At 45.4% G+C, this 15,232-nt stretch overlaps 1 protein-coding gene across 2 annotated transcripts in view; it reads left to right on the top strand.

Moving 5' to 3' along the window:
- The window catches only part of N (neurogenic locus Notch protein), a 182,879-nt gene that overhangs the window by 128,318 nt on the left and 39,329 nt on the right, over positions 1 to 15,232 (top strand). For both annotated transcript variants that reach the window (XM_069112802.1, XM_069112803.1), the window contains one exon: positions 1,452 to 1,634. In XM_069112802.1, coding sequence (XP_068968903.1) covers positions 1,452 to 1,634 — 183 coding nt within the window. The remainder of the gene's footprint in view (positions 1 to 1,451; positions 1,635 to 15,232) is intronic.

The raw sequence follows: 15,232 nt of genomic DNA on the forward strand, positions 1-15,232 counted from the left end.
GTAGAGAGAGAGAGCATTGCCGTATCTTTTCCCATAACTGTACCCTTTAATGGTATAAACGCGATGATAAAGAATAGATATAACGACCTCGCACTAGCCTCGTATATCGTAAGAGAAGATTATTCTGATTTTTCTGTTAATATCCTATTAACGAGGAAGAAGATGCTAGATACTTATCTTCTTTCTTATCCCTGTAACTGCATTTGATATTCCGTATATGTACGCAATTCAAAATAGTTTCAGCCAAGCACCTAATTAATTGTACGACAAAAGGAAAAAATCGAGAGAAATTTTTACACGACTCCGTACTAAACTGCGAAAGCGAAATTGAACAGACGGTAGATTCGATATAAAAATGAAAGCTGTTAGAATAATTGCTGTTAAAATAATTGCTGGTAAATAATAGCGGTGTAAGTAAGGAATAGCGGCAGAGAACTGTATGCAACGTTAAATGTTTTCGTAATGCGTATTCGTAAAAGCTTGGAGATTCGTAACAAAAGCTTTTGCTTTAACCAACTGCCTATCGTTTTCTTCTCTATCACACCATCGATCGTACTTTTACAACGCGTTTCCTAAAATTCTAAGATTTTTTCTACATTTCATCCCATGCGTATTCGCTTTAACGATATCGATGATACAAAGCACAAGCTTTGTTACAATTTTATTACAATCAAGCCTGTCGAACAATACTCTGATGAAATTACAGTCGCGAGATATCACGATATGGAAGCAATCTCGCAAGAATAACGAAAAGACTAACTAAATTAAGGCGGATATTTGAAGGAAGAAACGGTAGCGAAACTCGATGAAACACACGAATGACGAAGAAACAGCTGCCAGCGGTAATTATCTTATTGCAATTAGCGCGAACCGCGCGAGTTCAAGAAAACGAGCAGTCCAAACGGATCGTTGACCACTCTCGAGGAACAAGTTTCATTCTCGGGAATGACAGGCATCTTCCTTCTTATGGACATCTTCGTCGTCGTCGTCGTCGTCGTCGTCATCGTCCGTTCGTCCGTCCGTCCATCCATCCATCCATCCATCCCTTTTTCTTCTTTCCTCCCTTCTTCTCTGACGGCAGCGTCTTTAAAATCTACGTCGATCTGGCCAATTAAGGCTCGCTATCGTGCATTCGTCGCCCATCCCACGGAGCATCCGCCCACGTGCTGCACTTTGACTCCTGCCATGGTTAATAATTAATTATTATGCACCAAGCGTTCACCAATTCGCGACTGTTACCTAATTACCGGAGCTTTTGGGTGTTAAAACACCCAACGCCTTTGTTCCGAGTTTCCGTCTCGAAAATTATACGCTTCGTCTTTCGAACTGTTGCTCGTTCGTCGATCTTAAGCGCGAAAAGAACTAATATATATACGTATACTTTCATCGATAAACCAAACGAATCAACAAATTGTTGGCATATTTTTAACTTTTTTCTTGCATTTTTCTAGGATCCCCTTGTGAACACGATGGTATTTGCGTAAACACACCTGGATCTTTCGCCTGCAACTGTGCACAAGGATTCACGGGACCGAGATGCGAGACAAACGTGAACGAGTGCGAGTCCCATCCCTGTCAGAACGACGGCTCGTGTCTGGACGATCCTGGGACCTTTCGTTGCGTCTGCATGCCTGGTAAGCCAAATCTTCGCTTCTTTCCACCGTTTCTGCCTTTCTCTTTCTAAAACCTGCCATCGAGAGGTATTCTCGAAACGCGACAGTCACCGCCCCAATACCGTATACGAACAAATAGTCCCTAGCTATGATCCGCACGGTCGTGAGTAAACCAGATCGCAGATCACAGACTACAGGCGAATGTTCGTGTCGATCGGACTCACCATACGATCCATCCGACCGTTTCGCTCGTGTTTGTAGAACTAGCGACGCGATTGTTTATCAGACGAGTTGCGCGATGATAATTTACACGTGCTTTGTATAGGATACTTGCGATACAACGGATTTGAGATTTTCGTGCGCGGTCGATGTTATCGAGTCGAAAATCGATACTTTGTAATTTAGGCAATTTTGGAAAGCATCGAACTTTACCATGCCAGGGAATTTATTAGATTGGGAAAAAGATCAAAATCTAAAGATAAAAAACGGTACACGCTAGTTAAAGCGAAACGATAATTGCGCGACGGACGATAATTAGCAAAGAATCTCGAGTTTGTTGGGTCGCAAGGTGGATGTGGACGAGCGATACGAACGAAGCAAAGGCGTTTTCGTGGAAAAGTCGTTGGCGTTGAACCAGGCACGCTTTGCCAGCGGTGGAAATCAAGATTTCACCGAGGCGATAGTATATACACGGAGAGATACTGGCGAGCGCGAGCTGTTGCTTGAAAGCCGTGTGCCCCCCGGAGCCGCGATGCCGCGGTGTTGTCGCCGGTAAATTCTTCCGAGATGACAGGGCCTCGGATTGCGTTATCTGATGCGCGGCAAGGACGGTAACTCGTTTAATCTTTTAACACGGTTGGTACGCGCCTCAGCCACGCGTAAGTCAACCTTAATTGTTTGACGCCGCGCTACGAAGGAAGCATGTTTCCGGCTGGCAGAGGAGAACAGATAGGCCTAAGGGCCTAGCATAGAGACGGCCAATCGAGATTCTGCCGGTCGATAATCGTCGATGTAATCGACAGAGAACGAGCTGTGCACGCTCGCCAGATATCTGCAAGATGGGGTTGATGACGAATAATGGCTAGTGGCGGCGTTGGTGGTTTGCGATGTCGAGTCAGAGGAATCGGGAAATCGAAATCAATGTATCAGCTATTATTCGAAGGAGTTTGGGGATTTTTAAGCTTCTACGAGATTGGTTATTGCACGGGTGTGCATCGTTTTCGTTTTTCCAGATGCTTCGGCTTCTTTTCGTAGTATCTCGTAGGTAGGTTTCCGTGTTCGAGGAATAAGGGTTTCCACTAATTTCAAATACTTCTGCAGAGATTTCTAGCCTTTGAATTTCATCGGTAAATCGATATATTTGTCGTTTCGGAAAAACTTGAAACATTGTTAAAACTTTATTAAATTTGTCGGATGCAACTCTTTCTTTTCTTTCTTTTCATCTTGCGAAGTAAACAAAGGCATCGAAAAATCGTTTCTTTCTTGATTCTCCCTCGCCAAAGACGGATCTATCCGCGCCAAATTTTTCTCCAAAAACCGCACGAGTTTACACGTTGTTCTTGGAAATTACGGGGATCGTTGATAGAAAAGAAAACGCAATTGCAGGAAAATTTTGATCGATTTAGCAGATGGAAATTGCGAAGCAGAGCGAAATTCGAACAAGAAGGAACAACGACTTTCGCTGGTGAAAATAATTTAATCCGGTTCGCGTCCTTCCTTTCGTGTCTGCTTTCTGAAACCGGTTGGCTCCTGTCCATCTACCCCCGAGAGATTCGTCTGACGGCGATCAACGGTCGTTGGTCGGGGGTTTTGTTAATGTTTTGTCGTGGATCGATTCAACGGCCGCGAATTAATCGACAGCGAATCATAAATACGCGAATGAAAATTTTAAAGAGAAATTTCCGCTCTCCTCCTGCATGACATTTATCGATCGACTCGCGTGATTTGTTCTTCCCTCTTTCTTGTTCGGACTCGGTACGTGTCTCTAGCGTCCCTTAAAATTGAATAGAACCTGTCGGTGTTTAAACGGAGATGATTCGATTTCCACTTGAACGAGCAAGTATATGTGCGCGTGTATATTGCGTTTACACGTAATATGTATATAGGTATTATACGGCGGAGCGTCAAAAGACAGAAATGCCTGGTGCCGTGCACATCGAACGATCGAATCCAACGGACCTGTTTCGACTAGAGCAGCGAACAATCGACGGTGGCTGGAGGGGGATCGAGAAGGTAGAACGGAGCTGGACGGTCCCGAAAAGCGAGAGAGCAAAAAATGAGAGACGGGCCGAAGTGGCCGAAGGTGGAAGGGTATGAAAGACGCGAGGGAAGGAAAGAGCCGGGAGGGGGCAACGAGTAAAATATGATAGCAGGATTCGCGAAATATGAGACCGAAACGAGGGGATTCTTTGCCCCAGGCCCCTGTACGGGCACAAAGGCTTATCTTGTCCCTGGATTGGCCATTGGCCGAGCGAACTGCCATTTTGGTACTCCACCTCCGTCGTCTCCTCTTCTTCTCTTTCTTCCGTCTCTGGTTGTACCATGCTCTCATCTCCGTTTCTCTTTCTTAAACCTGGTCTCTTTTTCGTCCCGTTGTTTCGAGGCTTGTTGCGTCGGTCCGTTTGCTGCGCTTTCCTTTCTTGTCGGGTCCTGCTGTCCCGTAAAAGGATCCGCTAAATAGCGCTAAGAGGTTCGAGGAAAGAGGATACTCCAGCATTCAGAATCTCTCGCAGACGCGTTGCATACGTGCCACTCGCGTCCACGCTGCACACTCCACGCACCGCGTCTCTCCAACTCCCCGACTCTCCGACTCTCCGACTCTCCGACTCTCTACGCTTCGTATCGACCTTCGTAAATTGCTCCGGTATACTACATTTGTGGATCGAAGCGTCGTTCTTGCCAGAGCAAATCGCTGTCGTTCGCCATCGTTCCTTCTCCAGCTCGATGAAACTGCTGCCGCTACTGGCACGCGGGGGATCTGTTTTTCGATTCCTCGGCAACAAGTTATGGAACGATGCGGGAAAGTGTACACGACGAAAGAAAGAATGAAATTGTCCATGTAATTTCCGCAAGCAGTAGCGAACACGTTGGGTTACAACGCAAAATGCAAGTGGCAACAGCAGTTGCTTGTCACCGACATTCACGCTCACACTCTCGCACTGACGGACGATAGCGATTACAAGACTACAGACCCATCTGATAATGCGATTCATCTGATAACGTGGCCCTCTGGCTACGCGTACACGCTGTGTATTTCGTATTGCAGCCTTGAAAAACGAGGATTAATAAGTCGGTAGCGTATGAACAGCCGTGCAACCACGACAATTCGTACAGCGAAAAAAAGATCGTAGCATACCATAGCGTTCAAATTCGATAGTAATCTAATACTATTTACTGCCTTGCAAGCAACATCGTTCGACAACGATGGTAATCTTGAAACACGATTACTTTATAAACGTAGGACATGACATTTTTAGCACCACGTATCACATCGATATCACATCGATATCACATGGTCGATGCCGATCGAATTGTATTCGCTAAGTAATTCTACCGAACAAGTATGTAGGTACTAGAATGTAACGTTTCAAGAGCAGCATTTGCCTTGGCAATACGTGGCAACAAATTATTGAAATTTGTACAATTTTCACCCTGTAAAAAGAAAGCGTTTCCATTCTAGTTTTTCTTCTATATCGAATATTTTCCTCTCGATAAGAATTGCGGTGTAAAGATTATCGACAAACAAGACGAAATTGTCGTTCAAGGGAACGCGATTCAACGTAACGGATACACGAACGTCGCTTCTGATACAAAGTAGGATTATTATAAATTTGAAACATCTTCTGGTTACTTTTCCTGCAAAATTAAACATATTCTTGATCGAAATATTTCGTCGCAAAATGAAATACACGAACCAAAGAACCTACGCAGGAAAATATTTTCGGTATAGTAGAGTAGCAGTTATATCGTTTCACTAAAGTATATGGTAGCTACCTGACCGCGATGATGATGTAAAGGTGGCATCGTGCGAAAGGTGCCATAGATCGTCCCGATGAACAGTCCGACAAAGGCAAGACGATGTTATCCGCGACGCCATCTTCTCAGGTATACGTCCAGGTGTTCGCACGGAATCGGCAATTCGCTAGTCACAGTGACCGGCGCTCTTCCTCGGCTATCGCTAAAATACCACCTGATACATCAAATTTCGTGGCGCGTTGAATCTGGAGAAATTTCGTTGTTTCTACATATACGAGTGTACTTTGCGCGTCATATATGAAAATTGTTGGAAAAAACGAAATTTATTTCATTTACTTTGATTCGCTCGATATACGCTACTCTTTCTGTTCCATGCTCTTTACATACCGCGAATACACGCGTTTTCGTTAAAACATCCACATTAAATGCACGCAGAATTCTTTCAACCAATTCTTCGTAGGACGAGACAGTTCCATCTTTCGTTCGTTTTTCTCCGCGATAATACGCACTTGACAGAAAATCTGTTTCGAACATATATCTCGACGTACTTTCGATTGGACGCGACAACAACGCATACCTTGTAATATAACGTAACTCGATATATAAACGTGCGAGCGGAAGAAGGAGAGGGAGAGAGGCAGAGAGGGAGAGAGGAGAGCGAAAGGGAGGTCGAAAACGATGGAACGAGTTCTGGCGTTGAGAGCCAGGAGATGTTCCATCGGAACACGCGCGCTATGATACATCGTTGAAGATGTAGATCGCTTCCAGCTCCTAGCGCATAATCCAGCAGCCTTGCATTGTCCACGCTGGACAATGGCTGGCGCGTTCTGTTATCTCGCAGCCCTTATTCGACTCGCTTCTTCTTTTCTACGAGTCTCTCTCTTTCCCCCTGCCCTTATAGCGGTTCCATTCTTCTGTCCATGGATCGTGCTTAGTAAATCTTGGCTGCAAGGGCCACAACACAGTTGCCGCACAATTGCGCCGATTGCGAACAGCCAGCTCGAAGTAACTCTTTGTTATCTCAATTCGATTTTCCTCCAGGAATTAAGAAGCATTTTCTTCGGAAAAGAAATTCTTACCTTGGTTTCCGTTAAAGGAAACTCGATGCTTAGTCGGTCGATCGCGTACTTTGCACGATGGACGTGCTTTTTAAGCAAGTTCGTTATTCTTCGTTATACAGTTAGACAGTGACAAAGTAGATTGGAATTTTCAATAAATCGTAATAGAGACGATAGATCGAATAGATTCTCTTCGCATCACGTTTTGTTCGTTCTCTTGAGATTCTGTCAAACGTACAAGTCGATATACAATTTTTAAATAACGGAACATCTATTTCGCGTAATCTGCACCATGTCCGTTTCCATCTGTTTTATTCTCGTTCGTGGTTACGAACACAAGTAGTTGCTTATTAACCTAATTATCAACTCGATGCTACACGTACGTATCATGTATATAATATCAGGAACCAAAGTATCGAACGAGAAAACAGTACCTACAAAAGTACAAAAGCCTTTGAACTTTGAACGTCTCTAATCACCGTTTAAGAGCATCGCTTTGTGCGATGTTGTTGTCAGGCTGACGTATCGGTGTACACGTCGGAGCTGGATCGAACGTATCGGCCTTATATTGGAGGAATAATTTATCAGAACAATACCGATATTATTGCCATCGATCAAAGAAGCTCGTTTCGATTGACATATCCCTTTCTGTCCGAGACGTTGGAACGCCGTGGCACGATCCTTGTCGAGCTTCCTTCTTCTTTTTCCCCGATATAAATTATGCTTTTGTTTCTTCATCGGGACGATCCGAGAAACGATCGATCGGTCTGGACAAAGATGCGACGCGACGCGACGCCGCGCCGTGCCGCGCCGCGCCGCACCGTCGTCGACGAAAAGGAAGAGGTTGAAGTTGAAGGCGACTGTCAAGAATGACGGCACCCTCCCGAGAGAGAAGACGCGCGCATTTATTGTTCGCGATTCCTTGGTCCATTTCGCGTCTCTCTTCTTCCTTTTCGTTTCGTGTCCCTCCTTTCTTTCTCCATGCGTGTTTAAATCGTGTTTAAAATATTCTTTACACGATACATCCAGTTTTTTTACATACATATTTATATTAGAAAGGGACTGGAGCTCGATCGACGAAAATTACGCAAATTCCGAAAAATTACTATTCCGTATGAAGAAAAAGGGCTCGCGCAAGACACTTTCGCAAATACAGAGTAGAGCGAACTGCGTCTACCCAACACGGCCGCTGTTTTCCAACACGACTCGTGCTCTTCTTAGGGCTTAATTTTAATTAATCGCGCAATTCGAAAATACACAGTACGAAACGAACGATTCTGCGACCGAATGGAAAAAATGTCCAACCACGTCTAACGCTGTTTGTGCTAACAGAATCGTTCGTCGCACGGACGCCTAACTAACCCAACTTGTTTTTCCGATATCGATCGCTCCTCGAACCAACCAAGTTCCGCGCACTCGCACCACGTTATAAAGTGCTTCGATTCGTCAACTTTTAAGCGGATGTCTTGGTTGGTTTATATGGTCGACCGAAGATCGGTCGGTAACCGCGACATAGTCATAACGCACGACTTTCTGCGTTTTTTAAATCCTGTATACGTCTCTTTCTACCAGTTATCGGACATTTCTTACTCTGACATGAAATAGATACAAGTTTTTAGTAAAATCTTGACCAAGATACATGTACATTCTAATCTTACGCGCGATGCAGCGATTGTTCGTTTCGCCTTCGTCGAGTGTTTGACGTTGGTAGTCATAGATAGTGGGTATCCATTACCGTGTCCGTAAGTGAAGTCGAAGTTGACGCTTATCAATTTATTTTATTATTTATTGTTTGTACGCGTCATAAAGGCATATAAGTTATGCTACGGTTTGAACATAATATCGTATAACTATTTTGATAAAAATTACGTGAAACGTGAAAACGTTGTACCGAGTCTACAAAAACCACTCTACCCTCATTGTCGTTGGCCAGTCTTCGTCTTTCATCTTCGATCCTGTCTCGTGAAACGCAACAGGATCGAACGATGCTCACACGTTACGTAAACGTTAAACCATTCGCCGCGACGCGACGCGATGCGACGATGCGGTTAGAGTTGCCTTTGCGCTCGCTTTCGAGTCGGGTCACCGTCGGTGACCCCTTCTCACCTGGTCGAGAGTCGTAGCTGTAAAGCAGAGGCCGCCGCAAATCCAGAACGAATCGAAAGTGCCTTCGAAGGTTCCTTCGATTTCGTTTCCCGACCGCATGCATTTCAAGTGACGACCAAGCTCGTGCGCGTTTGACAAAGGCTCGTAGACTGCAGTTGTATTTTAAGTTATATATTCTAGAACGATGAAGGGCGACATTTTTAAATTTAGGTTAGCTACATTTAGTTAGTTATATTTTCACGTATACGATGTCCTACGAAATATTGGTTTGCAGTTTCAGGAGGTTTTTTTTTGGGGGGGGGGGGGGAATAAGATACAAGAGCAAGGAAAAAACCACAGCCGCGAAGTTTGGAATTCTTCAGAAATTCGGAGAATTGGGAAATGTTACAACGTTTTTTCTTTTGTTCGAATTATTTTCACATAGGTATGATAAAGGTGGCAATCTCCTCGGTCGATCCTATCAGAGGATTATGTAACCAGACGGACTGTTAACGGAACAGCGCGGCGCGACCGTGGCGGCGGACTTCTCGCAAGGAAAAGGTTAACACCGCGTTTACTGGAAGGAGACGCCCTTAAGCTAGAATAGAACGAAGCCGGACACGTTGTTCCGTCTCCAACTGTCGCCGAGTTTCTACGTCCTTTGCGTTTCACAGCTAGCATATATCCCGCGTACACTCGTATCCCTTATAATCGTTACCGCGACACTTGCACGAGCGAGTCGCGTTGCAAGATGAACAGCCCCGATGATCCGCCAGATCTGTCAGAGCTCCGGTCGATGAGTGTCCTTCGTGGAAAGCGATACGTGGACGCGTCCGTAGTTGCCAGGATCGCGGCACGGCGCGGCAGTGTACGTATACCGTTAGGCCACATCGGACGCGCGACGGTCCCGCAAAAGGCTGTGGACGATCCCTGATCCTCGAACACGATAGCCGGATGACGAGCGAAGCCCGGTAGAAAAGACCGTTTGACGAATAGACAAGTCGGTATAAACACGAACGTATATACCGGCACAGACCGTTTCGCTACCGGCCTCGGATGGCGATAAGCCTCCGTTGCCATCGACATCGACCCTGTCCGTTCTTCTTCTCCTTCCGCTTCTTTTTATTCTCCTTCCTTTACCATCCTGCTCCTCCCTTTCGTCTTTTTTCTCATACGTTAACCTTAACGTATACCCATTGCGATACGTCCGTATTTGAACGATATACGCCCCTTACAACCTTACTTACACCCTACGTACTTAGTCCTGCCATACGCTCTATCATAAATATATCGAGTGCCTGTAAAAGACTACGAAACGCTATAATCTTCACCTAATATGTAATAATAAACTAATATTCTACAGCGGCACGCAAGCTGTCGAAGGATATTATTCGTTTATCTGCTTTTGTAAAATCTTTCTTCCAGCTATTGAAATTTCTACGAGGAATTTTGCAGGTCGTACTCTTTCGTTTCTGTCTCTTATCCCTACTCTCTACGATATAACGTTTACGATTTAACGTCAGCAGGAGCGATGGGACAAGCCGCTTACCTTTCACAATTTCATCTTCTACAAGAATTTTCTTAAGCTACTGATTTCATTGGTTTGGTATAATCGACGTTATAGAGATTGGTAATAATTATCATTTGTACGCGCTTACGTTGCTATAGGAAGAGTTGCCGACTCTCTCCGTATATTCGATAATCGAGGTTTCTCTTCGCTTATCTAAAATAATTTCCTTCGCACGGATTTTCCGCTGCTGCTCGTCTAGTTTCTTTCCTTTTACGTCTTCGATTCCGGTATTCTTCTTCTCCGAAAGATTCCGACTATCTTTTCAGAAGGCCTGTATCGGCAGATTCTCGATCCGGAGAAGTAGGCGACGATTCGAACGTCGCGACTAAAGTCTCGACTAAGAACACTTATCGACACCGGCAAAACGTTCGTTGCCGCCTGGTGTTAGTTTCTTCGCTGTGGCGCGTACTTGCACGCGTGGTACTCGGTTTTGCGTGCACGGTATTTATAACTCGATCCTCTTATCTGGCACGATTCGATGACACAGACAAGTTGCCACGGCAACTCGTTTGAAATCTCAATTTGATTTACTGCGCCGTTGAAAGTCGACGGGTTTCGTTCCTGTTAGCAACGTTCTGTCACTGCTGGGCTATCTTTCAATATGCGAGTTGCTGCAGGATTCAGGGTGAAGGAAGGTTGGCTCGGCAGATATCGATACAAGGTGAGTGGCGTGATATCGTGAATCGCGTCCGTACACTGTTTGTCCTTTAGTCGTACAGAGTTTGGTGTACCGCAAATCTGAGACGTAAATTTATTCAAAAGCCATTTATTTATCTGTTTGGTTGTTTTCGTTTCTCACAGATTCGTCGACGATCACGATATCAGTTACTTCGTAGAAAACAGGAAATTGTTCGAGGAAAAACGTCGAATAATGCGAAAAGAGACAGATTGACGATTCAAAGAGAACATTTTCAGCATCGTATCTCTTTCACGGATGCAACGAGGCAAGTACGTTCTACGGTTCTACCAATTTGACCACCTTTTTCGAATGGAAACGTAGATATATTTGCCGTTGTATAAATCTCCCGTAAATTCTCCCGTCGTTCTGCTTAATTAAGCGTAACTATCGTCACGTTAACAATTCATATCGATGTCCGATGATTAATCGCGGCTAAACATCGTAACGAATGACTCGATCGTAGCTAACAGAAATTTCTTTCATCGATAAATCGATAACAAGCGTTCAAGTTGCAACACGAAAGTTCTCGTCGCTGACAAAATGCGTGTCATCGATAATTACAGGGCGCACATTCCATGTCCGTATCGCCAGGAGAGCACGAGCAAACAAAAACGATTTTCGGACTAGAGAGGGATAAGGGGTTGGTGGTTCCCCGCCCCCTCCCCCGCTGCCGTTCGTTAAATTTCGCGATGTCGTTATCGCGCGCCGAGGAAATTAATTTGAGCGACGAAACAAGCCGCCGGTTTATCGGTGGGAGTTAATTGCCAGCCCGAAGTCCGAGCCCCGGTGCGACGTGGCGGCCTCTCGAATCCCCATCGTTGCTCCCTCGTTCGTATCGTTTTCCATCGAAGGTGCGCGCAAAAGCCGCGTTTGTACGTCGCCGGTAGGCTTAATTAAAAAGCAAACGCTCGCGATGATTATAGCGCGTACGAGATCCAACTGTATTTCCGGCTCTTTAGTGGAATTTCTTCCAACGACCACGCACACGCGCGCGATCCGTTGATCGATGCACATTTCTGTTAATTGAGCGGAATCGATCGATTCGATCGAGATAAATCACCAAACGTACATGCGCCTATCTTACTTAATCGTTCGATTTTACTTAATCGTTCGTGGAAGTAAATAACGAAAAAAAATTCGATTATTTCGATTTAACGAAGAGATCATCGGATACGTGTTTCATAGACCCGGGTTATACCAGTGTCACCAAAATTTTCGCACGTATGCGCGCGTATTATGTCGAAGGTCTTTCGATTTCCGTGCAGTCTCCGACTTGTCCTCGTTTTAAGGGCAGTGAACTGGCAGATTGATTTCCTCCTTGGAATCGCCGCCAACACAACCGATCAATTTCATCGTTCGTTTCACTCCTGTTGCCGACGAATCGTTCGTACATTTCTCCGGTGCGTTCGATCTTATTTCTTGGGAGAGAAGAATGGTGTAGTGACGAGAGCAAAACGCAGAACAAGTAAGGATCGTGTAACGTCGTAATCTTCTTCCCCGAACGATGCTCTTTACTCGGATCTCTACTTCGTTTTCGAACCAACTTCGCCACCCAGAACGTGTTTCATTGCGCGTATCGTTATCGCGAAACATTCAAGAAAGAAGTGAAATCTTGGGTAGAAATCAACTCGTATCTACTAGTCTCGTAGGATGATTAACAAAGGAAGAAAAGGAATAAAGGGATAAAGGAATAAAGAATACGATTGCTTTTCTCGTTACTTCCCTTGCTTCGATTTACTTGGCCATATTCCTCGGATACCGGCAATCTGTTTCTCCGGATACAGTATATAATTGTATACAGTATGCGACGCATGCACGTACACAAGCGGTGCCGCTTTGTCCACGTCAACCGAGATCAGCATGGTTCGATCGTGTAGATCTCGATGGACGCTGATCGTATAAGTATACACGCACGTGCACCGTGGCTCGCTTAGAGGAATCGCATAATGCCGACTATGGATCCTTTCGAGTCGTCGCGTCCACGTCGCGTCGTCCCTCGCGGTGAATCCATGAATCTTTGAAAACCTGCCGTTCGTAGATCCATGAACGGCCCCGCATACATGTTTGTTTATTGGGTAGGGTTGATCGACGAGAATCGACGAAAAGAAGGGATGCACGAGACGGGAATATGTCATATATATCGAAAGACGGAATATCTTCGACCGAAGAATTTGCCAATGATTCGTTTCTTCTTGAGAGAGGGGGGGGGGAGAGAGAGAGAGAGAGAGAGAGAGAAATGCCATCTGCCGCAAAAAGAGAGAAAAGGAAAAAGAAAGAAAAGGGCAGGAGGGGGAAACGGACAATTTGGTGGGTTGCGTGGATATGTCGGGCGTATTTAAAATGCAAATGCAGACCACGTCGCGGTGGTTCTTCCCGGTTTCTTCCCGAGGCAACCGATCGTGGATGTGGCCCACGTAGACCACGGCTTCTTCGTTTCGACTCGTCTTCGAGTTCTCTCATTCAGGCTTCCCTTTTAACGGATCGCCAAGCAGAAAAGGACGATTTAGTTCTTCTCGTCGCGTCTCTCGGGGCATCTTATTAAGAACGCGCATAGCGATTGCAGCGCGAGCGGGAATGCCGAGTCGAGTCGCCTTTAAACGCGTTTCTCCTTTTCGCGAAGCAGAAGAGGCATGGTTGGGAATGGCTGAGCGAGTAAAAAAAGCCGCCGCCCGCGACGCGATGCGACGCGACACGATGGAACCGAATCGAAATCGACCACCGCGCTTCGTCCACCGTTTTGCCAATCGTTTCTTAAATATCCGATTTCGACCGCGTCTTAATAACGCGCCAAGTCCGCCCCTGCTTCTTTAACGAATTTCTTCGCTCGAAATAGGTAAAAAATTGCCGCTGCCCTTGCAAACTGTGCTTGGGTATCTTCGGATGAGATTCTCGGCTGTCGCCGACCGGACAATTCCCTTTACACGTACGTATTTCGTTTTAACGAGCTTCGTTCGACGAGGTGCGTGCAAAGAAGGAGACGTTATAGGAGACGCGTGTCCAGCAGCTTGAGCCTTTGCGCGTACGGAGTCGACACGCTGCACGAAACGATCGTTTCGGTTTTACGCAAGCACGTATTCGAATTAAAACGATTCGCGGCTTTCTTACCCCGCTGCAAGCTACGAGGCTCGACCGGCGAGGATCGTTACCGAGTCCCCTCCTCGATTTGGTAAGGCGTGCATGCAATTCTTCGACGTGCACTCGCACGCAAGAAACGTTGGTTCGCCGTTTCATCGTGAAAAAGGACTACGTGATGGCAGCGTGACGAAGAACGGCCAGACGATGTTCGTTTCGCGATCGTTCCACGACTTCCGCTTCGCCAAGCTTTCTACAAATTCGACAAAAAGCTGATCGATAAGTCGCTTTGCGTAAGGTGTGATCGTCTCGTTGTAGCTGGATCGTTCGTTTCTTGCGTATTTCTTATCTTACTTTGTAGCGTGGCAAATCGACGGATAAGAAACGATTGGACTTTATTTCACGCAAGCTACAGCCAGAAGCATCGATGGAGAGAACGTCGATTCTCCGATGAATATTTTTGGTGATATTATCGCTTCGTTTCGTCGAATCGCTTCTATGCACACGATGGTGTTGGCAAAGTTGTTGCTACGTTAAATTGAAATGTACAGGAAAAATAAATTTCTGAAAGACGAGTAAGTAAGGCTGGGAAAAGAGCGGAATCGTAGATTTCTATCTATTTACGCGAACGCAACAAATCGAAAAGTTTCTGTAGAATTAATCAAAAATGAAAATAGACGCGAAGATCGATCTCTCACGCACTCGCTATACACTAATAATCACAAACATATACCGGTAATCGTCGAAACGGTCCGAATTACATATTTATTTTCGAAATATTCCAACTTTTACATTTACACCTACCAAGAAACAAACGTTCCTCGACAATCCCGATATTTTCACCAGCCTGAAATCGTAATTACTCGATTAACTGGCGTATAAATCGATTTCGACTATCCATCGTCGCCCAAAAGTATATTCGGTACGCATCGTAATTAACGGTAGCGGTCGATGATTTTCTTTCATCTGGTTCGACGTTATCGGAGAACGTTAAAACGTCAGCTAATCGGTCGCGCGTGTGTTTCGTCGAGAAACTGCTACCGACCCGCCGCAAAGTAGAAAAGGTCATGGACACTGTGTTTCTTAATTTCACGCGACTTTATTTATAGTTGTCCAATTCCTCGCTTGCTTATACTATGTACGTACGTATTCTCTTATATTCCCGTTGTTCGCGTACCTC

This window comes from Bombus flavifrons, chromosome 5 (genome assembly GCF_040668555.2).
Source record: "Bombus flavifrons isolate JBK064 chromosome 5, iyBomFlav1_principal, whole genome shotgun sequence".
Taxonomy (NCBI): Eukaryota; Metazoa; Arthropoda; class Insecta; order Hymenoptera; family Apidae; genus Bombus; species Bombus flavifrons.